Source organism: Miniopterus natalensis, chromosome 1, assembly GCF_054644295.1.
Source record: "Miniopterus natalensis isolate mMinNat1 chromosome 1, mMinNat1.hap1, whole genome shotgun sequence".
In the NCBI taxonomy this organism is placed as follows: Eukaryota; Metazoa; Chordata; class Mammalia; order Chiroptera; family Miniopteridae; genus Miniopterus; species Miniopterus natalensis.
In genome coordinates, this window is record NC_142081.1 from 59,158,737 (window position 1) to 59,186,445 (window position 27,709).

Below are 27,709 nucleotides of genomic sequence, written 5' to 3' on the forward strand. Positions count from 1 at the left end.
TGTAGAGGAGGGAGATCCACATTTCAAGGTTAGGGAAAGTGGTTGGATAGAAGAAGCAGGACTCCCCAATCCAGGAGACAACACAGAAATACCTAGAAATACAAAATAAATTAAAAACAGGAAGAATAAAACAGGTACTTCTGCATCAGCTAACTTTTAAAAATACTATTTAACACATAGAGAGAAAACAGTATTTTGGATTACACACCATCTAAAAGAAAATGTCCAACTATAAACCAAATTCAGTATCATCATCAGAAAAGCAGAAGCAGTAGTCAGAAAAAAATATGTAAGTATGATACAAAAAGCTAGATTTATAAAAAAAATATATAATGAGATATACAAATTAATTTCTTCTTATGCAAATAGAATATACTCCAAGTTTTTACAGCCATAAAATGATTTTATATAAAACATTTGTGTTTAAAAGCAGTACTGTACTCCAAATTTGATGTCTAAATACTCAAAACCATATGAATCATCTTACTTTGAATTATCTTCAATTACATAAGACCAACATTGAACAATAAAAAATTTGTAAAATATAAGTAAAATAATATGTACTGTACCATGATCGCCAAATGCAAGCATGTAAAAACATTAGCAGTTCATTCCTGCTAAACATAACACTCTTTAAGTTGCAAATTATCTGCAAAATTCAATCAGACAAAAAGGGACAAATATTGTATAATTCCATTTACATGAGGTGCCTAGAATAAGCAAATACACAGAGACAGAAAGTGAAATAGAGGTTACTAGGGGCTGGGGGAAGGGGAATGGGGAGTTACTGATTAATGGTACTGATGTTTGGGATAATGAATAAGTTCTAGAAATAGAATGGTGGTAATAGCTGCACAATAATGTGAATGTATTTAAATGCCACTGAATTGTACAGTTTAAAATAATTAAAAGGATAAATTTTATGTTATATTTTATAAAAAATAAATTAAAAAGTCAGCCCTGGTCTGTGTAGCTTGGTTGGATGACTGGAGTGTCATTCATATACTGAAAAGCTGGGGGTTCAATTCCGAGTCAGGGCACATACCTAGGCTGCGGGTTTGATTCCCTGGTTGGAGCATGTACAGAAGGAAACCAATCGATGTTCTCTTTCACATCAATGTTTGTTTCTCTCCCCCCACTTCCCCTTCCTCCAAGTCAGTAAGTATATACTCGAGTAAGGATTAAAATAAATAAACAAACAAATAAATAAATAAGTAAATCAGATGCATATCAATAGCTTAAATTACTTTGGATTATAAAAATGGCCAATAGCAGTTAGCTAACTAGTCTTCCTAGCCCTCCATTTAAAAATTTATTTAATTTTTATTGATTGATTTTAGAGAGAGAGGAAGGGGGAGGGAGAAGGAGGGAGGGGGGGAGAGAGAGAGAGAGAGAGAGAGAGAGGGAGAGAAACATTAATTTATGTTCCACCTATTTATGCATTCATTGGCTGACTACTGCAAGTGTCCCAACCAGGGGTCGAACCTGAAACCTTGGTGCATTGGGATGATGCTCCAACCAAATGAGCTACCCCAACTGGGCTGGCCCTCTATTTTTAGTATATCATATACAGGGTGTCCCCCCAAAAATGTATACACACTTTGAATAATTATAAAGGCAGTGTTTATTAAAATACATTTAATTTTCAAAATGTAATAAAATCTACAGACATTGTATATATATATATTTTTGGACACCCTGTATATATAATACCTCAACTCTAAAGTGAATCTGAGCGCTGGCCGGTTTGGATCAGCGGTTATAGAGCACTAGCCCTTGGATCAAAGGGTCTTGGGCTCGATTCCCAGTCAAGTGCACCATTTTTATAAAATACATAAACAAACAAACAAGCAAACAATAAAGTGAATCTGAACAGCCTCTTTTGGTTGAAGATGAGACAGTTCTGATTCAAAACCTATGAAAGATAAATGTAAATTAATTGAGAATCAAATCAGCAGGAAGAGAACTACAGAATTTGCATTAGTTGCCAAAGCAGCAGAAGTTAAGAGGAAAAAATATAGCTGATCCACAGATAAGCCTTTAGAATCCTACAGGCAACAGGGCTATTTCATTATATAAGCTTACTCAGGCTGATTCAAAGCTTGCACTGGTCACTAGAGTTAGGGAGTTTAATTCTAATGGCAAGACAACTGGCAGTAATGTTGAGTGGAAAAAAAGTTACAAGCTAGTTCTTTCTAGAATACATAAACCAAATAAGCACAAAACAAGCCTTTAAAAAGAATACCTTTTCTTAATAAGAAACCTGTCTAGATTCTTAAAAAAATTTCTACTTTACAGCCTTTGTACTGGCTGTTGCCTTGGTGAGAAGACTCTTCCCCAGGTATCTGTATAGTTAATCACCTCACCTTTACTCCAATGCTATTTTCTCAAGAAGGCCTATTTTGAGCTCCTACTTAAGATTACATTGTTCCCCCATCCTACCCACAGACACACTCCCACCATTTTCCTTTACCCTGGCTCTACTTTTCCTTTTATCCATAGCACAGAACACTATCTACTCTACTATAAAAAGTACTGTGTTTCTCATTTACTGTCATGTCTAAAATGTAAGCTTCACCAGGAAGGAACCTGTTTTGTTCACTGGAGAATCCCAACATAGGGTGTGACCCATGGTAAGCACTTAATAAAAATTTGTTGAATGAATGAGAACAGCAGGGCTCTTAAATACACTGAGCTAATATGAGTTAATATTTAAATAGACATAGGTTGCCCTGGCCGAGTAATTCAGTTGGTTAGAATGTTGTCCCTATATGCCAAGGCTGCAGGTTCAATCCACGGTGAAGACACATATAAGAATCAGCCAACGAATGCATAAATAAGTGGAACAAAAAAATCGGTTTCTCTCTCTCCCTTCCTCTCTCTCTCAAATCAATAAATAAGATTAAATAAATAGACATAGGTTCTAGAGTTAGGTGAGGAAACAACTATACACTCTGACCTACAGAACACAAATACATTCCTGTAAAGCTGGTAACTTACTAGGCATTTCTGGGTCTCTGAAGTCACTTGTTTAGTGCTGTTGATAATACAAAGTAACTTTGTATTAGAAAATTCGACTTACTGGGAGGATGGAAAGGGAAAACAGGAATTTTCAATGCAGTTCTTGGCCTAGCCAGATTTGAGTCAAATGACTGTGTGGTAGTTAGCTTCCAAAATGGTCCCCCGTTATTGCTGCCTCCAGGTATCCACACTTTTTTTTAAAAAATATATTTTTATTGATTTCAGAGAGAGGAAGGGAGAGGGAGAGAGAGACAGAAACATCAATGATGAGAGTGTGGTCGTTAATCCACTGTCTCCTGCACGCCCCCAACTGGGGATCAAGCCTGCAACCTGGGCATGTGCCCTGACAGGGAATAGAACTGCGATCTCCTGGATCACAGGTTGATGCTCAACTACTGAGCCACTCTGGCAGGGCTATCTAGTTATTTTCAAACTACTTAAACAGTATTTGGAAGCATTAGCCACTATTACTCACTTGCTAAATCCTGAGTTCAGAATTTTTTCTTTCCGAGATGAGTATAAAAGCACCTGAAAGTCAAAGAAAATGTTCTTCCTGTGATAAGGAAAAATAAAAAGAACATTATATTAAGGATACAGCCCTCACTTGTGCTATATGCATTCTTGTGCAAAATTACTCAAATGAATCAAGCTTTTCTAAAACAAAAACATCACTAACAAAAACTATTCAGATGGAACAATCAAAAAAAAGTTACTGTCTACCTGCACTGGCATTAATTTGATAAAGATGTCAAAATTCTTGGAGCGGTGGTTCTCAAACTTTTACGGAACACTGTCCCCTTTGATGATGATGCTATGGACCCTCTTCTCCCCACAAAAGACCTTTGCTTTAGTACAGATGACTACTACTCCCCTCTGTAAGGCAGGGAGAAAGAATGTTCTTCTTGTCCTCTGCCCAGTTATCTTCTTTCTTCTCCTAGATGATATGGAAAAAAAAACTACTCTTGACAAAAGCAGCAGAAAGATCTTTTATTTAAAAGTCCTTTACCTGTCATTTTCAGCTCTGCTAAAGCCAGGGCCAGCAAAAAGCATACCAGAAACATTTATTTGCATTATGACATGTCATCTGAACTGGACCCAACTAACATGCCAGTTTTAAACAGGCTTCAGCAATTCAGAAACCTAATAACAGGAACCTTTCCCTGAATTTAACTGAAAGACCAACTGAAGGGTTATAAAAATCCAAATTACAAAAAAGAGATACCCCATAATGTTAAACAAGAATCGAATACAAACGCCTGAGTGTTATACTTTGCAACCCCGCCACATTACACGAATTACGTTCTAATAATTCCCAAAACTCTAATTCTCTCTACAAAAAAACAAGTAAAAGTTGAATACTGACTTTACTTCTGTAAACCAACACCGGAGAATTCTACCGAGATGTAGAGTCAGCCGAGATTAATGCGCCATTAGGCAATTATCAGGTCATACAAGGACAAAGCTGTTTACTCAGGCCTTTAAAGTTTGAGAGGTGGGAGTGAGAACGAATGGACGTGAAGGTGGCAAAGGGACGTGCACCATACACACACTCAAGTTAAAATCCTAGGGGCAGCCTGTATAAAATCTCAAGGTCAGCGGACCACGGACACAAAATACTCAGAGCCGCAATAGGTCTGGAGGCATGCCGGAGCCTCAGGCAAACCAGTGACCACGAAACGTGACGCGGGGAGTATAAGTAAAAAAAGATATATTCTTCGAGAGATAAATCGAGGGCCGACGGCTGCCAGACATACACCCGCGTGGGCGCAACCATGCCTGGCAGCCAAAGGCATGGTACTGAGGGGCACAGTGGCCGGTAGAGGACCCAGGGGTGATGCGACACACCCGGAAGGCGGGTGCAGCCGCCTTGGGCAACTGGGGAGGAAACCCACGCCCGGCCGATGCCCGCAGGCTCCGTGCGCTCACGTACCCTCGCGGAGTTAGGCCGCGCCATTTCTTGCTTGTGCTCCCATTGCTGGCCTTGGCTTACCTCGCATGAGCCAGCAGAAGCACTAGACCGGCCGAGAGCCGGCCCACCCCGGCCCAAAGGCCGGCTCGCCGCGGAACGCCCTCAGCCCGCCATCTTTGCTCCTTCAGAAGTCAGCCAACCCTGCGGTGGCCGTTTCCACAAGCCTTGGCCTGCTGGGTACTGATTGGATAACAACTTGCGCAGGCGCGCTCTCCTTCGGTTGTAGGTTGGCTGTAATGTACGTCAATCAATAGATCTAGCTGCGTTCTTTCCATCCCTTTTTTTGTCTGATTGGTTCCCAGCGTTGAGGCAATAAAGAAAAATGCTTTTGTAATTCATGTTAGGTAGGGATGTAAAATTATTTCCACGTAGTAGCAGCGTCACTTTGTGATAAAGTAGTTTGGCTAGGCCGCATGACTTTTTTTATTTTTTTTAATATATCTTTATTGATTTCAGAGACAGGAAGGGAGAGGGGGAGAGCGAGATAGAAACGTCAATGATGAGTCATTGATCTGCTGCCTCCTGCACGCCCCCGTCTAGGGATGGAGCCTGCAACACGGAGAATCCAACCCTGATCTCCTGGATCCTGGGTCGATGCTCAGCTGCTGAGCCACCCCTGGCCAGGTTACAATGTTAATTTTTAAAAGTCAATATAATCTTGTGTTATGTTACATTTATGTTCAAATATATAATGCATGGATAGAACAGAAGGGAGCGAGGGAAATAAAATTGGTTCAAGAGATTCTCCTCAAACTGTATTTAATGTAATGATCTTATAATTTTTTTGCAGTCTTATTTTAGTTGCAGACTGGTATAACTATGGACATGGTCAGTAACATTGGGTTCCTCCAAAATTGCCTATATGGTCACTCCATCTATTTTTCATTTTTTCCCAATCCTAAAAGTAGACTCAAAACGAAGCAAAGCTGAAACATCGTGAACGTCATTTTGAATGGATTTTGAGGCAGAGGGATGACAAAAGAAGAGGGTATCATGTTAGAGTCTATATGATCGATTCCAGCTGTTACTGCTTTGAGTCCTGTGGCGTGCCACTAAACCTTAAAATGAGATACTCATACCTTACATAGACTAAGCAGTCACTTAAGCTTGGAGATGTGAAAAGTCATGTAATAGTTGGGTAAAATATGTCCCTGAGGTTGCACATGCACGAGGGGGCAGACAACTTAATAATAAACAATGATAGATATCCCATTTTTAGGCCTTTTTTACAGTTAAGGAGGCAGGGAGTCAAGAACAGAACCTGAATCTAACCTGGAGTGAGTGGCAAAAGGCTGACAAAGGTGTGCCCAGAGGCATATAGTGCCAGCCCCTAGATGAATGCAGCAGCTGAGTAGACCTGCATTTGACAGCACAGACAAACCTAACGGAGACACTGTGATTTCAAACTTGAAAAAGGTGACTCAGTTACATAAAATTCCTGTAAAACACATGGACAAAATCAACCAAGTTATATTGTTTTTAACTACAAGAATTTATTACTGATGGATCGGAGAATACAGTTTTAATGGAACAATAAGGCACAACTGTGGATTAAACAGTTAGCTATACAGCCAAAAGGAGGAAAAAGCCATAATCTTAGGAACTTTAAATATGCAAGTCAAGGAGCCTTTGAAGTACCTCTCTAACAGATCAGTGTCAGACAATTCTTCCCTGTTATACGATTCCTATAAACTACATCCCTTGATCACAAAGTCAGACTGATACTTCAAGAATTTCTCAGTCATTTATCCTTGAGTCATCCAGCCTGGACACTCCTGTTCCCCACTCTTCCCAATCCCTTTGCAGTGTTGTTGTTTTTTTAGCAATTCCCTTCCTAAAGTGTTATGTATACATCTTGGATAGCCTTCCAAAGCAAGGAAACAAGCAAGCATGCAATGAGTCAAGCAAAATCAGCCAAGGGCAGTTATAAGGATGAGCAGACATGGATGTTAAGACAGATGTTAGGATGACAATAGCTTGATTCAATAAGGTCTATACTAAGCTGACTTAGGCAGAAAAGTTGCTCTGGCTCGTGCAAAGGCCTGTAATGGCACCTTAGGTTGTACCACCAGTGCCAGATCCCTTGTTTCTAAGGGATTAGCAGTGGTCTGAGAGAGGAGCTAGGAAATAAATGTAAGCAGGCTGCTTATGATACAATACATTCAAAGCTTTAGACCTGTATTAGGAGCTGACTATGGCTTCCAGCATTAACATTTGCCAAGTGTAAAATTCATAGAGAATTTTGTGCAAAACTTCAAGACACTGAGGATAATCTTTAAATCTCTTGCACTGGGATAAGTAGGCACTTCTGTAACACTAATCTTTCTATTTGGAAATGTGAAGTGAAAAACATTCCAGGACACATAACACTGGGGCATAAACCATGCTGCAGAAGTGGGAATACATGAGGCTTTTAGGGTGCCAGCCTCCTTGCTCAAAGAGCCATGGGAAAGTCCCCAAGCATATTGTCAGAGCAGCCATTCTGGTGGTGACAGTGTCCCAAAAGTAAGCAAACCTGCTGGCATATGGCTATTTTCTGAAAAGTCAACACTGTACTAACAAGAGTAGCTATGTATGTTTGTATGTTGAGAATCAGAGGCCAGAGGTAGAGTGACTTGGGCAAGTCACCTGAAAGACTTTGCTCTACACCTCTCACCAAGGCCATCGCCTTTCAAGGACAACTCCAACCCACAGCCCTTTGATGGCAAAGCAGAGTGCAGGGAACCAAGAGGCAATCATGTTCTTCTGAGAGAAGTGTTGGTTATTGAAAAGCTCCTGGAGAGGCAACATCTCAGAGACCTATTTAAGAGTAAAGGTGTTCAAAACTGCCAGACCACCGCACTATCCTGCCAAGTCAGAAATACACTGAACAGGCATAGCTTGGGGTGCCAAGTAGAACAGAGGGGATTGAAGCTTAATAGAAAGCGGGAGACTGAAAGACTAAGTGAATGATACTTTACGTAAAAAAGTAGTAGAAAGCAAACGACATATACAAAAGGATGGGAGCACGCCAAAGCCTTGCTGGAGGGAAGGCAGCATGGCTATAGTCTACATCCAATGAAAGAGCTATGCTGGCTGCTTCTTGACATGATTCCCTCTTTGTCAGACAAGATGCACATGTGGCATTCAGCAGCATACGGGGGGGGGGGGGGCGGAGAATATTGGGAAAGGGAGATAACCGGCGAATGATACGGAACAAACATAGACCGGGTGTACCATTCTGTAATGCCCTGTTTATACACCAAAGGCAGGTTTATGCTGGCAGAACATATTGGGGGTTGTCATGCAACAGCAGTAGTACTTTGGGAGAAGGTGAATGATGGGGTGGAGGTGGGGCTGGTGGACAGGAGGACTCCCAAGTTCCAGTTCTTAAATACTAGAAAGCAAGGAACAGTTTAGTCTCAGTCCTTCAGTGAAGAAATCGGATGCTCATTTTCTGTTCTACGTCCACCTTCTCCAAAACCTGGGGGGAAAAACGCAATTACAATTATGAAGATCACAATAGGAAATACTGTCCCAGGCTCTTATCTCAATGTTTTTCTCCCTCCCTCCTGTGCAGAATTTAACTTTTCAAACCATGAGATGACTGACTGACCTTAACAAATTCTGTGAAAGATATGGCGCTGTCCCCATCTTGATCGGCCTCCTGGATGGTCCTGTCTGCAATGCTGCCCAGCTGTTCATCTGAGATATTCACTCCAACCATCATGCGTAGCACCTGCAGGACCAAGAGCCAGGATTACAGGAGACTTTGGGTCGGGGGACTCTTTATTAAGATGAAAGATAAAGCTACCTGACCCTCTTTTCCTCTGATATCCTTAAATATAACAGCCAGAAAGCTGAAACCCTTATCTTCTCATGTAGACCATTCTAGACAATGACATGAACAGAGCTCTCTGGCAAGGTCACTGAATAGCAAAACAAACCTCACCGAGGGAGGTTTGCATTTTGCTTTTGCCCATTCTTCCTTCCTGGAACACAGATATGATGCCTGGTGGTGTAGCAGCCATCCTGGGACTGTGAGGTGAAAGTCATATGTGCTATGAATGCCAGAGCAAGAATACAGAAGAAGCCTGGTTCCTGGGCATCATTTAGGTAATGTACCAACTTGGACAACCTATGCCCAGACTTCTTGTTGCATGAGGCAAACTAATTTCTTTTTTACAGTGGAGAAAACTTTATTCAATACAAAACAGCTCAACTGTGATACAGCACAGCTGTTAAAACAGCAGGGCTGTGAGGCAGCCCTGGGGCCAGGCCCATCTCCAGCTAGACAGCTCTGCTCTGCTCCTCCATGGTCTGTTTTGCGCTCTGCTGCTCTGCTCTGCTCCAGGGCGACATCTTCAGTGTTTCAGCTCAGTCAGGGAACAAACTAGTGTCTTATTGGATTTAGTAAGTTTGGTAGGGCTTCCTGGAATCCCACCCAAATGCAGTCCTCTTTGAGGTGGTGCGCTAACCTGCTGTCCCTAACATATGGCCAAGAAACAGAAAAGATCCTTGAAGGGTTAAATACTAAATCCCCCTTTTTAGAAAAATAGCATTCTATGTGCTGGGAGAACTTCAGTAAAGAGAATTTAAGTGTTTCACCAAATTTGTCTCAAATGTAACAAATCCATCCCCTCCCAATTCTGCTAACATTTTTAGGGTGTGAACACACTTTGAAAATTGCTACCTTAAGCAAAATAAACAACTCTAATCATGACTCTTAGTATGAAATGGGGGAAAGGGTGCTTTGTGATGCCTCACATCACTGTACTTAGCCACTCTGTCTTCCAAAGGTAAGAGCAGAGCTTTCCACAAGAAAGAAAGGCCTTCTAGCCCAGCTATTCACGGGCCTTCCTTTCCTGTGCTCCTTTATATCCTTCTCGTCTCATGAAAGGGTTTTTAAAAAGTAAATTAGTTTCTCTGAAAAGAAAAGAAGAGCTGAAATATTGATTTACGTCAACACTGGTCATTTTTTTTTTTGCAAATCAATTGTTGAAAATTGTATATTTTGGGCACAAATATACACCAATTGAAGGATTAATAAAAAGAGGCAATGCTAGCAAAAATAAAAAAATAGCCATTTGCCATCTTTCCTGATTGTGTGTGGCCAACTAGACAAATCAATCTATCCTCAAACCTCTCTAAGAGATCAGATCTCAGTCCAATTATTCTCTGTAGTGTTTTATTGTTAGAATTATAAAACTGAACTGTGCATGTGCGCTGTATGTGTACAGGGGTGGGGATAGGAGTGGTGGTGTCTTAAAAATCACTCATCCAGTCCATTAGGAAGGACATGAGGGCCAGGAAGTGGCTTAATACAGGTCCCAGCAACCAGGGTTCTGAGCTGTCCGCACAGGCCTCCATGCCCAGCCAGTGTGCTTTCCACCTCTCCATAGTACCACTTGTGGTTCCAGTCAGTTTATTAGCAAATGGGACTTTTATTATTACTATTTTTAATGTCTGCTGAGGTTTTTTTGTATATACCCTTTACCAATTAAGGAAAGTTTGTTTTTTTAAAAAATATATCTTTATTGACTTTAGAGAGAGGAAAGGAGAGGGAGAGAGATAGAGACATCAATGATAAAAGAGTCACTGATCTGGGAATTGAGCCCACAACCCGGGCACGTGCCCTGACCCGGGAATTGAACCCTGATCGCCTGGATCCTAGGTCGATGCTCAACAGCTGAGCCACGCCCGGCAGGGCTGACCTGAGTAACCTTGAACTTAGAGATTTCTCAAGACACTGAATGAGTTCAGATTTACTTCAGAGTGAATGAAAACCACCTTACTTTTTAGGCGTATCTTGAAATAGAGAAATTTTCCCACGGAAAGTCCTGAATGTATTAGCCTCCTAGAGTCCTCCAGGTTTATAAATTTTTTTTTTTTTAAAAGAGAGAGGCCTGACCGGGCGTGGCTCAGCGGTTGAGCATCAGCCTAAGATCTAGGAGATCATGGTTTGATTCCCAGTCAGGGCACCTGCCCAGATTGGGGGCATGCAGGAGGCAGCTAGGTGATCAATGACAACTCTCTTCATTGATGTTTCTCCCTCTCTCCCTCCCCCTTCCTCTCTCTGAAATCAATAAAGGTATATTTTAAAAAAGAGAGAGAGAAGACTTTTCTCCCCTTCTAAACTTGTATTTCAGGAAATGGGAGAGGAAGAATAGAAGGGCAATGGCTAATAGGATGAAATGCCAGTCACTGCTAGTAGAGGACAGGAGCAATGAAAGACAATGCGCAATCAGCTTGGTGTAACTAGCCCAGCAGCAGGTCCTTGACTCTTATGTCAAGCCCAAGGACAGATGAAACAGCAGTAAATACCTAAGAGTCATCAGAATTACCTGGTTGCCAATAAACTGAATGGACAATAAAAGAACATTTTAATCTAAACCATCTCACATATTTTAGTTCTGCCAGTCAGCACCTAAAAGACATTTAGATTTAGTTACTTTTTTTTGTTTTTTTGTTAATCCTCACCTGAGGATATTTTTTTCCATTGATTTTTAGAGTGGGGGGGAGGGGGAGAGAAAGAGAGGAAGAGAGAGAACATTGATGTGAGAGACACACATCAATTGGCTGCCTCCTGCACACACCTGCTGGGGCCAGGGATCAAGCCCACCGCTCAGGTATGCTCCCCTGACCATGAATCGAACTCTCAACCCCTTTAGTGTGCAGGCCGACGCTCCAACCACTGAGCCACACTGGCCAGGGCACACTGAGTTACCTTTTAAATAGTTGACACATCTGTCTTTGAGAAATCAGTGAGCTATTTCAAGTTTTCCCAGCTCATTTGCTCTGACTTATATCTAGGATAGAACTCTACACATAGTTCAGATGTTAAGTAAATGCTTCCTGAAGGAAAGTACAATTTCTGCCCACATGAATAAGCAGGCAGGGCCCAAACACAAGTTATCCGTGTTCATGGGTGCTCTCCCACATACCTGTAACAGCTCATCACGGGAGATCTTGTCATCCTTATCCAGATCATATAGTCGAAAAGCAACTGGCAGGGAAAAATAGGTAGTTAGTGGAAATTCAGTAGTGTTTTGCCCCTTCTCAAGGAACTAAACATGTAAGGCAGAAAACTGAAAGCAAACTAATAGTTTTTCTAAGAGTCAATTACCATTACTTGTTGAGCTTTTACAGACTTTGTTAACACTTAATAAATTGAGGTACATCTCATAATTGATGGCATCTTAGCTTTGATGAAATATGGGACCCTCCTGGAACAAATCAGAAAACTTAATAGAAAGTCAAATGTCCTTTTTGAAAAAAATTTTTTTGCTTATCTTCACCTAAGGATATTTTTTCCATTGCTTTTTAGAGAGAGTGGAAGGGATAGAGGGAGGTGGGGGGGGGGGGGGGAGAGAGAGAGAAACATCAATGTGAGACACATCAATTGGTTGCCTCCTGCACTTGCCCTGACCTGGGCCAGGGACCAAACCCACAACCGAGGTACATGCCCTTGACTGGAAATTGAACCAGAAACCCTTCAGTGTATGGACAGACACTCTAACCAGTGAACCACACTGGCTCAGACAAGAAATGTCCTTTTTCTTATCTTAGAATTAAAAAAACAACAACCCGTAAGTGGTTCTGTAAGTTAGGTCATCTCACACAACCCATCAAGTCTACTGTGCACCGCTAAGGGGGAGCCAACAATAGGAGCCATATAGGCATCAAATGGCTGACTACACCAAGTATTGCTCTGGGAAAATGGCGAGACTGGCAAATCTGAGCCAAATTTCAAATAATTCTCTATTACTTGGGAGTCCTGTAGGTAAAGAGCTTTAGTTTCAAATAAAAATGGCAAGAATGTGATGGTCTTCTGACTTAATATCGTGTTTCTCTATCTTTAACAATAGATAAGTCTTCTAGAAAGTAGGCTATATAAGAGAATTCAGAAGAGCAAAAATCATTCAGCCATGTTGCTGAAGGGCTACCAAGCGAATAGTGTGATAACAATGGATGATTTTATAGGCACTATGAGAAACTGTCACACTGAGTAAGTGACTGCCTTGGTTTTGAGGCTTTGAATCAATTCAAGTGCACCACTAAGAATTCTGGTTTTCAGTAGGGTGCTGTGAATATTAAAAGCCCAAAATCCAGTGCTCTAGAGTTATTAAGACACACAGATTTAGATCTTGTCCTTAGGAACTCATTATCTAGTGGAGTAGAACAACACACATTACTCACTTTAATACATTCTAAGTGCTATCATACATATGAACTTCAGGGTGACAAAGTGCGTAGCAGATATGCCTTCCTGATTCAAGTAAATCTGAACAAGTCTGACAAGGAGTGGCATTCGGGCAGGGCTAACACCAGGTACAAAGGCACGAGAACACGGATGAAAAGCTAAAAGTTTAAACATCACCCTTCCCCCCTTTAAAAAGGAGTGTGTTCTTTAAAAGTGAAAGTAAAACATTTTTTAAATCTGATTTACTCTTTGTAAGGTACATATTAGAATTCTGGAGGGATAAGAAACTGGGAGAGATTTTCTCTAATGTTTGTCTGTTCTCCTTAATTTGGTCAGTTGAGTAGTTAGCTTTACAAAATTTGAGAATTTACATACTTAGGTGGTTTACAGTCTAAGGGAAAGGAGACAAGAATAGTAAGTGTTCCTGAAGGAATGTGTTTAATATATTCCCTAAACACACACATACCCCACCCCCACACACACACCTGCAATATGCTGTCATCTTTCAAAAATACCATAAAATGTGTCATCTACTAAGCTATCTTTAGGATGATTTCGGGATGGAAACCTGTTTGCTATACAACCCGTTAATATCTATTTCTGAATTTCTTCATTGAGTAATTAGAATAAACACATCCCTTTCTGCTAAAGTATTTACAGAAGCCTAAACTAATTTAAAAAAAAATTAAATTTATCAGGGTGACATTGGTTGATAACATCATATTAAGTTTCAGGTGGACAAGTATATAATACATCATGTGTATACTGCACTGTGCGCTCACCACCCAAAGACCGGTCTCCTTCAGTTACCATTTGTTTGGCCCCCTTTATCCACTTCATCCTTCCCCCCACTGCCCTCTTTGCTGGTAACCACCATATTGTTGTCTGTGTCTATGAGTTGTTAGCTCTCTTGTTGCTTTGTTTTATATTCCTCATATGAGTGAAATCACATGGTTCTTGTCCTGTTCCATCTGACTTAATTTGCTTAGCATGATACTCTCAAGATCCATTCACGTTGTTGCAAATGGCAGTATTTCAACCTTTCTTACGGCCGAGTAGTATTCTGTTGCCACATATATATGTACCACATCTTTATCCGATCATCCATCAAAGAACACTTAGGTTGTTTCCATGTCTTGGTGACCACGAATAATGCTGCACCGAACATAGGGGTACATTTACCTTTACAAGTAAATGGTTTCAAATATTTCGGGTTGATGCCCAAAGGAGGGATTGCTGAATCATGTGGTCTATTTTTAATTTCTTTGAGAGAACTTCATACTGTTTTCCGTAGTAGTTGTACAAGTTTACTTTCAAACCAGCTGTATATGAGGGCTCCTTTTTCTCCACATCCTCTCCAACACTTATTTCTTCTTATTGATAATAGTCATTCTAACAGGTGTGAGATGGTATCTCATAATGGTTTGATTTGCATTTCCCGTATAGTTAGTGAAGATGAGCACCTTTTCATATATCTGTTGGCCATTTGTATTGAATTGTTTATTCTTGAAACCCAGCTGCCATGAACTGAATATTTGTGCCCCCCCCCCCCAAATTTATGTTGAAACCCTAACCCCCAATGCAATACTGTTAGGTGGTAGAGCCTTTGGGGGAAATTACGGTTAGATTATGTCATGAGGCTGAAGCCCTCATGATGGGAAGAGACAGATCTCTTTCTCTTCTCTCCCTCTCCGTCTCCACTTCCCTCCCTATGTGAGGATACAGTAAGAAGATGATTGTCTGTGAACCAGTAGAGGGCCTTCATCAAGAAATTGACCATGTGGCACTCTGATCTCAGACTTCCCAGACTCAGAACTGTGAGAAATGTCTGTTGTTTAACTCACCCAGTCAGTGATATCCTGTTATAGCAGCCTGAGCAGACTAAGACACTAAAAGAGGGGCCAGATCACCCAATAGGGATTTTAGAAAAAACTGCAGCTATAGTTATTTTTTAATTGAGTTGGATTCCTGTCAGTCAGCTCTGGCCCTGAACCAGCAGAAACAATTTTCCCAAGAAAATGAATGGTTAAATGCACAAATGACTGAGCCATTTTGTTAGGTTCTCTCTCTTTCCTCTCCTCCTCACCCTTTCCTGATTCTTGGTCCTATGACTTGGACTCTCTTATCTCCAAAGCTGCCTTCTGGACTCTCCAGTTCCATGGCTTCAAATGCCACCTAATTCTGACTACTCCAAAACGTGAAGCTCTAGCTCAGACCTATTGCCTGAGCTCCTCAGAGCAACAGGGTACAGTGGCTAAGACTCTGGCTCTGACGAATCCTGGCTCTAACGTTCCCTAGCTATGTGCCTCAGTTCCCTGAGGGGTGCAAAACAAGAATAACAGAATCCACCTCATAGGGTTCTGAGGACTGAATGAGTTAGCACATGAAAGGCACTTTATGTTATTTATTTATTTATTTATTTATTTATTTATTTATTTATTATTTATTTAATATCTTTATTGATTTCAGAGAGAGGAAAGGAGAGAAAGAGAAAGAGAGAGAGAAACATCAATGATGAGAGAGTCATTGATCTGCTGCAGCCCGCAACCCGGGCATGTGCCCTGACAGAGAATGGAACCCTGATCGCCTGGATCCTAGGCCGGTGCTCAACCGCTGAGCCACGCCCGGCCGGGCATGAAAAGCACTTTAAACAGTGCCTGGCACACAATGAGAGCTCAATCAATGTCATCTATGTGCCATCACCTCTCTACCCTCCTCTCACACCACTCACTTTTTTTAAAAAAAAAAAAATATATCTTGCCCGGCCGGGCGTGGCTCAGCAGTTGAGCGTCGACCTAGGATCCAGGCGATCAGGGTTCGATTCCTGGTCAGGGCACATGCCTGGGTTGCGGGCTCGATCAATGACTCTCTCATCATTGATGTTTCTCTCTCTCCCTCTCCTTTCCTCTCTCTGAAATCAATAAAGATATATTGATGAGAGAGTCATTGATTGGCTGCTTCCCACATGCTCCTAATCGGGGAATCAAGCCTGCAACCTGGGCATGTGCCCTGACCGGGAATCGAACCCTGATCGCCTGGATCCTAGGTAGACACTCAACTGCTGAGCCACGCCCGGCTGGGCATCACTTCTTTCTTGATAATGCTTCTTCCTTCTCTGAACACACCAAGTACTCATTACTACCCAAGGCCCTTTACAGCAGTTGTTCCCTTTGCCTAGAGCTCTCTTCTGATCTTTACATGGTTGGCTCATTCTTAGCTCAAATTTCAATTTCTCAAAGAATTCACTGCCCACTCATTCTAAAGTTATGACAGCCCCCTATCACTTTCTAATTTCACCTTACTCATTTCCTTCATGGAACTTGAGGTGCTTTTAATCTTGTTTATTCCATAGTCTGTGTCCCATATTTGATCATAAGCTCTATGAAAGCAGACCTTATCTGATTCACGCATCATTATATCCTGGGCGTAAAATAGTGCTTTGCACGTAGCAATTGCTCATACATTTGCTTAATGAAAGACCAAATGAATGATCTCAGTCAAACCTTTACCTTTTAATCAGTTTGTTCTTTTAAAAAAATTATAGTAAAGTATACATAAAATACACCATTTTGACCCTTTTTAAGAGTAGTTTTTTTCACATTTTGGTATAACCTTCACCACATCCATCTCTAGAACTTTTTCATCTCTTCCAAAGGAAACTCTGACCCATTAAACAATAACTTCCATCTCCCCCTGCCCACAGCCCCTGGCAATTTTCTATGAATTTGACTACTCTAGGAACCTCATATAAGAGTAGTCAAACAATATTTATCCTTTAGTGTCTGGCTTATTTTAAATATTTATTAATTAATTTGAGAGAGAGGAAGGGACAGAGAGAGATTTGTTGTTCCACTTATTTATGCATTCATTGGTTGATTCTTGTATATGCCCTGACCAGGGAACCCACAACCTTGGTATATCTGGACAGTGCTCTAACCAACTGAGCTACCTGGCCAAGACCATGCCCTTTTCCCCTTGAATAGGGAAATACTTTTTCTGAGACAGTCCTATCCATACATACGCATCTCTATTTTAAAAATTCTTTCATCTGTTGAACTGAAATATATTCATGTCCTCATTGCATAAATTCTTTTCCACATGATAGACTTCCATATATTTGAAAATAAATCTCTAACCCAGTCTTTCCTCCTTATGACTTTATGCCCAGTTCTTTCAAAATCTTTCTTATGGGGGAAAGGGAAGTTTAGTGGGTACAGAGTTTCAGCTTTGCAAAATGAAAAGCTCCGGAGATATGTTTCACAACAATGTGAGTATACTTAACAGTACTAAACTGTACACTTAAAAATGTTAAAAATGGTAAACTTTATGTGTTTTTTACCATGATAAAAGAACTCTTCCTTATGATAATGATTCACATGGTCTTCAGTGCCTTCAAACTTCTAGTTGCTTTCTATAAATATGCTCTAGTATATCTCTGGAATCCAAAGTGAAATACGGTTCCTAAGATGTGTTCTCTTTAGCACAGAGTGGGATTACTACCAGTCTCTTGATACATTTCTCAAAGCCTAATATTACATTACTTTGGGGGGGGGGGGGTAGGAGCACTACAGGCCAGACAGTCATAGTGCACAGCAGCTTCATTTTAGATTTACCCTTAGATCTTCTTTTTTTCATTTTTAAATTTTTATTTTTCAATTACAGTTGACAAACATTTTTAAATTAGTTTCAGGTGTATACTTCAGTGATTAGACATTACATAACTAAGTGATCATCCTGAAAAATCTCGCACCCATCGGACACCATACAGTTATTAGAGTATTATTGACTATATTCCCTATGCTGTGCTTTACATCCCCATGACTATTCTGTAACAACCAAGTTGTACTTCTTAATCCTTTCACCTTTTTCACCCAACCCCCCCCCCCACTCTGGCAACCATCAAAATGATCTCTGTATCTATGAGTCTTTTTCTGTTCTGCTTGTTTTTAGTTTCAACTGTTAATAAATATGTATTTATTGCCAATTTATTGTTAAAATTTCCTCCTCCTCCTCCTCTTCTTCTTCTTCAACAAGACCCTTTAACATTTCATGTAATACTACTGAATGATGGTGAAGAACTTCTTTAGCTTTTTCTTGTCTAGGAAGCTCTTTATCCATCCTTTGAGTCCAAATGATAGCTTTCCTAGGTAGAGTAACCTTGGTTGTAGGTCCTTCCTTTCATCACTTTGAATATTTCTTGCAAATCCCTTCTGGTCTGCATAGTTTCTGTTGAGAAATCAGCTGACAGTCTTATGGGAACTCCCTTGTAGGTAACTAACTGCTTTTCTCTTGCTGCTTTTAAGATTCTGCCTGTCTTTAATTACCTTTTGGATTTTAATCATGTGCCTTGCTGTGGGCCTCTTTGAGTTCTTCTTGTTTGGGACTCTCTGCACTTCCTGGACTTGTATATCTATTTCCTTCACCAGGTTAGGAGTTTCTGTTATTATTTTTTCAAATAGGTATTCAATTTCTTGCTCTCTCTTCTCCTTCCAGCACCACCATAATGTGAATGCTGGTACACTTGATGTTGTCCCAGAGACTCCTTAAACTATCCTCAATTTTTTGGATTATCTTTTCTTTTTGCTGTTTGGTTGGGTGTTTTCTGCTTCCTTTCAAATAGCTGATTTGATCCTTTGCTTTACTGTTGATCTGCTGCAAATTATTCTTCAGTTCAGTTAGTGTATCCTTCATTTCTGAGTGGTCCTTTTTTATGCTGTTGAGGTTCTCACTAAGTTCACTGAGCATCTTTATAACCAGCGTTTTGAACTCTGCGTCTAGAAGGTTGCTTGTTTCCATTTTGTTATTTTTCTGATGTTTTGTTCTGTTCTTTCATTTGGGACATGTTTCTTTGTCTACTCATTTTGGCAGCCTCCCTGTTTTGTTTCTATGTATTAGGTAGAGCTGCTCTGTCTCCCAGGCTTGGTAAAGTGGCCTAATGTAATAGTTGTTCTGTGGTCCAGTTGTACAGCTTCCCTGTTCACCCAAGCTGGGCACTCCAGGTGCGGCCCCTGTGTGAGCTGTGTACACTCTCCTCTTGTAGTTGAGCCTTGATTGCTGTTGGCACATCAATGGGAGGGATTTATATCCAGGCCAATCAGCTGCAAGGACTGGCTGTGACTACCGTGGAGAATCAGCTGTGCAGGGGCCCACCCCACAGAGCAGGGTTTACTTCAGTGGGGCTCTGGTGCCCTCTGAGTCTGCCCCTCGAGTGTGTTGTTTGTGGAGGTGGTTGGGTGGTGATGCTTCAGTGTGGTCTGGAGCTGTCCACTGGGTGCACGGGCCTTGAGACTTCCAGAGAGGTGCAGGCTAAGGTCAACCGCCGCCTGTGTTCTGTCCAGGGCAGCCCAGTGTGAGCTACAAAGCAATCTTCAGATGGCTACTACTTGTGCTGGGGCTTGGTAGTGCCAAGGTGTGACCAAACTGTGAAGTGAGGCTGGCTGCTGCTAGTGCCAGGCCTGGGGCCGCTTAGTAATAGGTATAGGGCATGCTGAGGCCAGATGCTGCTTGTTTGAGAGATTCTGGGAAAATCTGAAGCATGAGCTGCAACAGGCCATTCATATGGAAAAGCCACTGAAGACAGCCTGGGTGGGCACGAAAGTTGGGTGGAGTAGGGCCTTAAGGAATAATCAGGGAAGAGCAACAGTGAGACAGTTTGAGGGAGACTCAAGATATGATGCCCCCTTGCAGGCTCTGTGGGGAGGGCTCATCAAAAGAACAATGGTCTCTGCCAGCACTTCTGTCTGAGAGAAAGTTGTCCCTCCCCCAAACCCCCAGCTCTGGCCCTGATTCATGACAACTGAGTTCCTCCTCATGCCCTTGGTACCTTTCAAGCTGCTGCACCAGCAATGGAGCTCAGAGTGAGTCTGAGTAAATCTGTGTGAAGGCCCTTTAGGAGGAACTGCCTGGGACTCCAGCCACCCTCTGTCTCACTAAGCCACAATCCCTGCTGGTTTTTACAGCCAGAAGTTATGGGGACTTTTCTTCCTGGCACTGGAACCCTGAGCTGGGGGCCTGTTGTGAGGCTGGGACCCCCTCACTCCTCAGGGGAACCTCTGAAGCTGAGATATCCCTCCTAATTTTTACCCACCACATGTGGGTGTGGGACCAGCCTATTCCACATCTCCACCCTTCCTATCAGTCTTGATGTGGCTTCTTTAATTCTGCAGTTGTAGGACTTCCATTCAGCCAGATTTCACGTGGTTGTGAATGATGGTTGTTCTTTGGTTTAGTTATAATTTTGATGTGGTTGTGGAAGGAGATGAGTACTGCGTTTACTCTACCATCTTGACAGAAATCCTTAAATCTTGTTTTTTTCTTTTCTTTTTTATTGAATTTATCAGAGTGACACTCGTTAACAAAATTATACAGGTTTCATGTACACAATTCCATAACACATCATCTGTACAGTGTATTGTGTGTTCACCTCCAAGTCAAGTCCCTGTACATGACCATTTATCTCTCCTCTACCCTCCTCTACCTTACCACCCGCTCTACCCCTTACATCTTTATACGTGTTGTTAGACTCAAGTGCAGCACTCCAGTTTATCCCTTATAATATTTATTTTGTTACACTTAGTCCATATTTTTTCAGCCTATGAAGATCTCTTTTGTTTTTGACTCTGTGACTTCCTTTATACACAATGCCTCCAAATTTACCGTCAACCAGAAACTCAGTAATATCTGCTTATTACAATTTCAGTGAAACGTCATTGATGAAAAGAACAACAAAAAGCTGAAAAAGCCCTGCAGCATATCACTGGGAATCTTTCTCTGGTGTGATACAAAATCATAACTTTTGGGTGTTCTAACCTATTGCTCCCTTACAATTTTATCCCCTATGTAGTGCTATGTAAACATTACCACATTCAAGATACAGAGCTGTTTCAAAGCCACAGGGCTCCAATGTTACATCCTGTTATTTAATGTATAATAAAGAAGTATATCTATTAATATATCACAAAGTTGTTTTAATATTTTGTTAATTATATTTCAATAAAATTGGATTCCTTTATAATCCTATGTATTTTATTTTATGATTCAAAATCATTCTGAGGTGGGATCAATAGGATTCACCAGACTGCCATGGGAATCCATCACTTGGAAAAAGTAGAGCTCATGCTGTAGAAGGAATTCAGGTAACAGGTTTGTGTTAGATCTGGTGACCTTTAAAGTTCCTACTCATCCTGGATTAGAAAACAAGCATAGTTTTATAGAACACAGAATGTCTCTTAACTATCTTCTCCTTAACTAACTCATTGGACTCACAGATGTTTTTCCTCCCCTCTACAAATTGTTCTGACTGATGTGGTAGCACACTGTATACTTGTAACTGACGGGCTACACGAGTGTCCACTCCACCTGTAGAGTTGTTTACCAATAGTCAGGTGTGTCAACAGTCCTAAAAGTGTTTGTACTTTTTTTTTAATCCTCATCTGTGGAGAATATTTTTTCCATTAATTTTCTTAGAGAGAGTGGGAGGTGTGAGGTGGGGGAGAGAGGGAGAGAGAGAGAGAGAGAGAGGGAGGGAGAGAGAGAGAGAGAGAGAGAGAAAGAGAGAGAGAGAGAAACATCAATTGGTTGCCTCCCCCATGTTCCTGGACTGGGGGATGGAGAGCGAACCTGCAACCCAGGTATATGCCCTTGACCAGAAATCGAACCAGTGACCCTCTGTTGTGCAGGCTGACGCTCTAACCACTGAACAACGCCAGCCATGGCTACTATTTGTACTTTTAATTAAACTGCATAATTTAACAAAACATGTATGTGAAATGTTACTGTTTCTAAGAAAATTAGACTATTTCTAAAAGACTTAAAATTATTAAGTCATTGAAAAACAAAACTTGCTAAAGTAAGCATGGTAGAACAACTATAAAAGACTGAGGGGGAAAATGTAAACACCTAGAAAGATTCTGTTCTCAGAATGCTTCACAAGTATCTTTAAGCTCTCTTTCTACGTAAAATAAACTGCAACTAGAAACCTTAGACTATACATTATAGATGTGCTGTACACAAAAAGTCACACCACTCCCACCAGCAGACCTATCCTAAAACAAAACCTTGATCCTATATAAAAAAAATTGGGCTGTAAATGTATTTTTAACTACTTCAGGCAAAAATAAAATGTTAAACCAAGTATCCTTTTCTATGATGCTATGCTATAGTTGACTTTTTCAATTATTGATCAATTCCTTATCTGAGCATTGAATAAGAAAATTTCTACCACACTAATTTCAGAATCAGGAAAACGTACTAAATATGCCCTAAAACTCTTACAATGCAAGACATAAGGCTTTGTCTCAAACAGTATGTCGTCTTGAAAGAAGCAACTGAAATTCACTAATACAGTATCCAGTACGTCTGAGCACAAATCATTAGAGTCCTATTTTCTTCTATATCCAGTTTTGTTTATAGTTAAGTGTTCTGCTCTATCATTAAGGTACATGATCTTATAGTAAAGAAGAGCAGTATTTCATTATTTTGGTTCAAAAAATCTTCCCTATCCTATATAACAATACATATTTCAGTGCTTCTTTAACCCTTTTTGTGAGCAAAGGAGTAACCTCATACTCCTATAGACAGGAGATTGAGGGTATGGCCCAAGGGCCACAAATCAAAAGTTTATTTTTAAGTCTTATGCACCATTTAAAAATGTATGTAGATTTGGCATGATAATCTGTATTTGTTTCAATATTAAAAATTCTTTTCACAGACCTCTCTGTATACCACTGTGCATCCTTGAAGAGAAGCTTGGATTCAATCAATTCAATACAATTTCAATTCCAATTGTGACTGTCTTAAATGAAAAGAGAAATTAAATTTTAATTTCTTAGAGAAGTTTTGTAAGAGATTGGGCAATATCATATTTGAACCAACAAGGTCAGAGGGAAATCTAACAAACATCCAAAGAAAGAAGGCAAAAGGTATGGGGAGAAAGATTAAATTGTGCACCAACCCAGCTGTCTACTCCTACGTAAGTCACATCCAGTACCTATCAAATTCTAAGATGGGTGAGGGTTGTCGTCATTCCTTACAGGTGGGGCTGGGTCTTTTTCCCATCCAAGTACTAACCAGGCCTGACACTGCTTAGCTTCTCAGATCAGAAATTAGTTGTGTTCAGGGTGGTATGGCTGTAGATGGGGCTGGGTCTTTTTCACTGTTGTCACCCTAGCACTTAACTACAGTGCCTGGCACACAGTAGGCATTCTATGATTTATAAGAATAATATTAGTAACTAACCCATTGCCAGGCATTGTTTGAAGTACTTGACATATATTAACTCATTTAATCCTCACAAACATCCCTAGGTAAAACCCTTTAATATTCCATTTTACAAAAGAGGAAACCAAGGCCCAAAGAGTTTGAGTAATTTGCCCAAAGTTAGATGGTCAAAAAATGGCAGAGCTGGAATTCAAACCAACCAGTTTAGCTCCAGGGTCTGAGCTCTTAACCACTATGCTCTTATGTTTGTTGAATAAGTGAATGAATAAATAATTTGTAAGAAATAAAAAGCAAATGCTTTAAACCAAAAGACTTTAGCTCCTTACAGTGCAGTTTGTTGCTTCGGCTGTTGAGTGGTTCTGGTCCATTCACATCTTTACTCTTTTCATTATCTTCAATGGGTCGGAAATGAGCCAAAGTTCTCATGAATCCACGGAAGTTAACCTGGTCCTCTCTGGGAAATATAACAAACAGAACACCATGTCAATCAGGGTGATCATTTCTCATGAATTCAATATACTGGCAATAGCTTTAGCTAAAATGGCACGAAAATCCATTCAACAAGGTCTCTTTCCATATGCATAGTACTTGAGTGCTCATAAAATATCTTCATTTAAGTCTCAACCCCACCCTGTGAGGTAGGTATTATCATTCCCACTTTATAAGGGATTAACCAGGGACAAAATTCAGTTATCTACTGAATTTATTTCTCTTTTCCCAAACAGGATTTCGAGTAGCTCCAGGGCTATGCTGTGAGGCAAGCCAGGATTTAAACTCACAGCTTTGGAATTTGCAGCAAGCAGCAAGGTGGTCATTTCAATCCCAACAGCCTCCCACATCTCCCCTGCAGTAACATATACCTAGTGATATTTTAAGGTTAAGGCGTGCTATGGAAAAGGTGCTTTTAAAATAAAGTTTATTTAGTTTTAAAAGCAATAAATACATTTTTGGAAATTTGGGGGAAAAAGGTAGGAAAGAAACCACTCTTACTACTAATCGATTATAATCATCATTAATAAATTTTCTTTCAGTAATTTTTCTATGCTGTTTGGATAATTATGAACATACTGTACATATGATTTTGTATTTTGCTGTTTGCTTGTTTGTTTATTTATTTATTTATTTATTTATTTATTTATTTATGTAAATCTGCACCCGAGGATATTTTTTCCATTGATTTTTGAAAGTGGAAGGAAGTGAGTGAGAGGGAGAGGGAGAAGGAAGGGGAGGGAGGAGGAGGGAGGAAGGGAGGAAGCGAGGGAGACAGACACGAGGCCTCCCACAGGTGCTCCAACCAAGGCCAGGGATCAAACTTGCAATCCAGGCACGTGCCCTTGACTGGGAATCAAACCCACTAGCCTTCAGTGCTGGAGCCAATGCTCTAACCACTGAGCAATGCTGGTGAGGGCTATTTATTTTTTTAAATTTAAATTTTATTTTTCCATTACAGTTTACATTCAATATTATTTTGTATTCATTTCAGGTATACAGCACAGTGGTTAGACAATCATAAACTTTATGAAGTGTTCCCCTTGATATTTCCAGCACCCACCTGGAATCATACATACATGGCGGGGCAAGAGTAGGTTTACAGTTGTTTGTATAGAAAATAACACAATAATTAATAAATAATACAAGAATAAACTCCATTTCACATACAACTATAAACCTACTTTTACCCCACCCTATAGTTATTACAAAATTACTGATTGTATTCCCTATGCTGTACTTTACATCCCCATGCCTATTTTGTAACTACCATTTTGTACTTCTTAATCCCTTCACTTTTTTCACCCAGTCCCCAAATAAGACCCCTGTCAATCATCAGTCTGTTCTCTGGATGTATGAGTCTGTTTCTATAGTATCTTGCCTTTTAAAACTTTTAAGCATGTCTCCAATGAATATAAATACTTTGAAACATTTTAAACATGTGCATAATAATTGTGTCTGAATCATGATTCTATTATTCCCTCATATTTGGATAGATCCCCCTCCCCGCCCCATTTTTCATGATCACAATGTTTTGAAAGATCTTTTTGTGTATAAAGCTTTTTTGGTACTTTAGAGACAATCTTTTATTCGTGCTACAAGCTACTCAATAATCCTTTAAGAAATAATTCTAAAATTTGAATAAATGGAGAATGTTCTTTAATATTGAAAGAGAATGTCCCATGTGACATAGTTATTCATCTAGGGCAGCCCTGGAAAGAACAGCTGTCTGGTTCCTATGGCTCCCTAAGAATAAATCCTAGTCTTTGTGTCCCATTGATCAGGTGTAGTATAGTAGGTCTCTTAAGTGCCAGGTACACATTAGATCAGAGACCTTCTAAAGGTAGAGTTCAAAGCACATAAGCCCACTGTACTCAAAAGATTAATCTTTAATTCTTAGAGGTTGCTATACTACTAATGGAGTAGTATCTTGTAAAAAATGTAAGATCTGAGGAACCCAGTAATGTGAAATAAGATATGACTTACATGCCAGAACAAATAGGTTAATGAGTACATATTCTACTGCCATAATGACTCTGAGCAAAAAGTAACTAAATACCAACGTTCCACTTTCAAATATCCTTCTTCTTCTTCTTCTTTTTTTAGTATGTTTTTATTGATTTCAGAGAGAGGAAGAGAGAGAGAAACATCGATTGGATGCCTCCTACATGCCCCCTACTGGGGATCAAACCCAAAACCCTGGCATGTGCCCTGATTGGGAATCAAACCGGTGACCTCCTGGTACATGGACAACGCTCAACCAATTGAGCCACACCGGCCAGGCAAGTCTCATTCTTTGTGGGTTTTTTTAATTGTTTTTTTTTTAGAAAAGAAAGGAGAGGGGGAGAGAGAGAGAGAGAAATATCAATGTGAGAAACATTGATCAGTTGCCCTCTGCGCACACCCCGACTGGGGATCAAACCTGAAACCCAAGTATGTGCCCTGACCAGTAAGGGGTTCGATCCTTGGTCAAGGGCACATACTTTGGTTGCAGGTTCTGTCCCCGGTTGGGGCGCATGTGGGAGACAACCAATCGATGTCTCTCTCTCATTGTAGATGTTTCTCTTTCTTCCTAAAATCAATAAAACATATCCTTGAGTGAGTTAAAAAAAAAATTCCACTTGCATGAGACTAGAGAAAAAACCACCCCGTAAGTCAAATATCTATATCTGGTTAGAAAGAGCAAGAAACAGGGAATAAAGAGTGGGAACGTGGGGGAAAAAAGAAAGAACAAGAAGGAGAGGTGCAGCTTGCCAAGAGCTTAGTAGTGCAGCCCAGTGTGGGCCTAAGCTTCCTCATACATATCTATCTGCCTATTGTCCTTGGCAGCACATCCCTGGGTAGAATGGCAGGTTATACTGTAGTCACAGCAAAGGTGGCATGGCCTTAGAAAACAGCCTTCCAGCCCAGCTGGCATGGCTCAGCGGTACAGCATCAACCTATGATCCAGATCACTGTTTGATTCCAGGTAAGGGCACATGCCTGGATTGCGGGCTCAATCCCCAGTAGGGAGCATGCAGGAGGCAGCAAATCAACGACTCTCTCATCATTGATGTTTCTATCTCTCTCTCAAATCAATAAAGATATATTAAAAATAGACTAAACAAAACAACAACAAAAAACAGCTTTCCACAAGCTGCTTCTTCAAATAATCAAGGGTGACTAAGGAACTCTGAAAAAAAGTTGGCAAAATAACTCTACAGGGTTTACTTTTCATTGCAAAAGATCTGAATATAAACAGCTGTGAAAGCTCTCTCTGAAGGTTCAATGCTTTGCAAGAGATAAAAGAGGAAGTAGAAAAACTACACCTGAAACAAATAGGGCAGTTTCAGGGAGAGAAATGGATGAAAATGAATAAGGGTAGCAGATTACTCATGGTCAACATGAATCTGAAAGAGCAGGTCTCAGTCTTCACCTAAACTGGCTGCTAGTGTTCCCCCTCTGGCTGTCACTCAGATTTACTGAGTGCCCAACTTCTCAACTTGCAAATTCCTTTGCTCTCAATTCAGAGTTCTAAAATTTCCTCTCCAGGCATTTTATCTGATAGTGTCCTCACTGATATTTAGTCTCCTTATTAAGAACTGGCAACCATATAACTTCTTAAAAAGTCCTTTGGGTCATATACACAAGCCACAAGGAACCAGGAAGAGACTGTTAAAGAGATTAATTAAAACAAGATTATATGATTAACTTTATTCCAGAAAAGTTACCTAATCAAATCAATAAATATTGACTCAGTACATTGAAGGCAATGTATCAGGGAATGAAGCATATCAAAAGCCTAGTTTTAGACAAACCCAAATCTATTTGAGAAAATGTGTGTGTGGTGG

At 40.5% G+C, this 27,709-nt stretch overlaps 1 protein-coding gene and 1 long non-coding RNA gene across 5 annotated transcripts in view; both read right to left on the reverse strand.

Moving 5' to 3' along the window:
- Positions 1-5,135, reverse strand: LOC107542991 (uncharacterized). 4 transcript variants are annotated; one of them, XR_015715308.1, is made up of 4 exons: positions 5,012-5,135; positions 3,742-3,955; positions 3,497-3,574; positions 1-92 (listed from the first exon to the last, which is right to left on the reverse strand). It is a non-coding gene; the product is annotated as an uncharacterized LOC107542991 (long non-coding RNA). The 4 variants fall into 4 exon arrangements; XR_015715309.1 differs by lacking the exon at positions 5,012-5,135 and adding an exon at positions 4,952-4,966; XR_001603766.2 differs by lacking the exon at positions 3,742-3,955 and having other exon boundaries at positions 5,012-5,118.
- A 1,323-nt stretch (positions 5,136-6,458) lies between these two features.
- The window catches only part of CHP1 (calcineurin like EF-hand protein 1), a 39,570-nt gene continuing 18,319 nt past the window's right edge, over positions 6,459-27,709 (reverse strand). Inside the window, exons 4-7 of the mRNA XM_016220435.2 lie at positions 23,717-23,844; positions 11,914-11,975; positions 8,586-8,708; positions 6,459-8,453 (exon numbers count right to left, since the gene is read on the reverse strand). Coding sequence (XP_016075921.1) covers positions 8,400-8,453; positions 8,586-8,708; positions 11,914-11,975; positions 23,717-23,844 — 367 coding nt within the window. The 3' untranslated portion in view covers positions 6,459-8,399. The remainder of the gene's footprint in view (positions 8,454-8,585; positions 8,709-11,913; positions 11,976-23,716; positions 23,845-27,709) is intronic.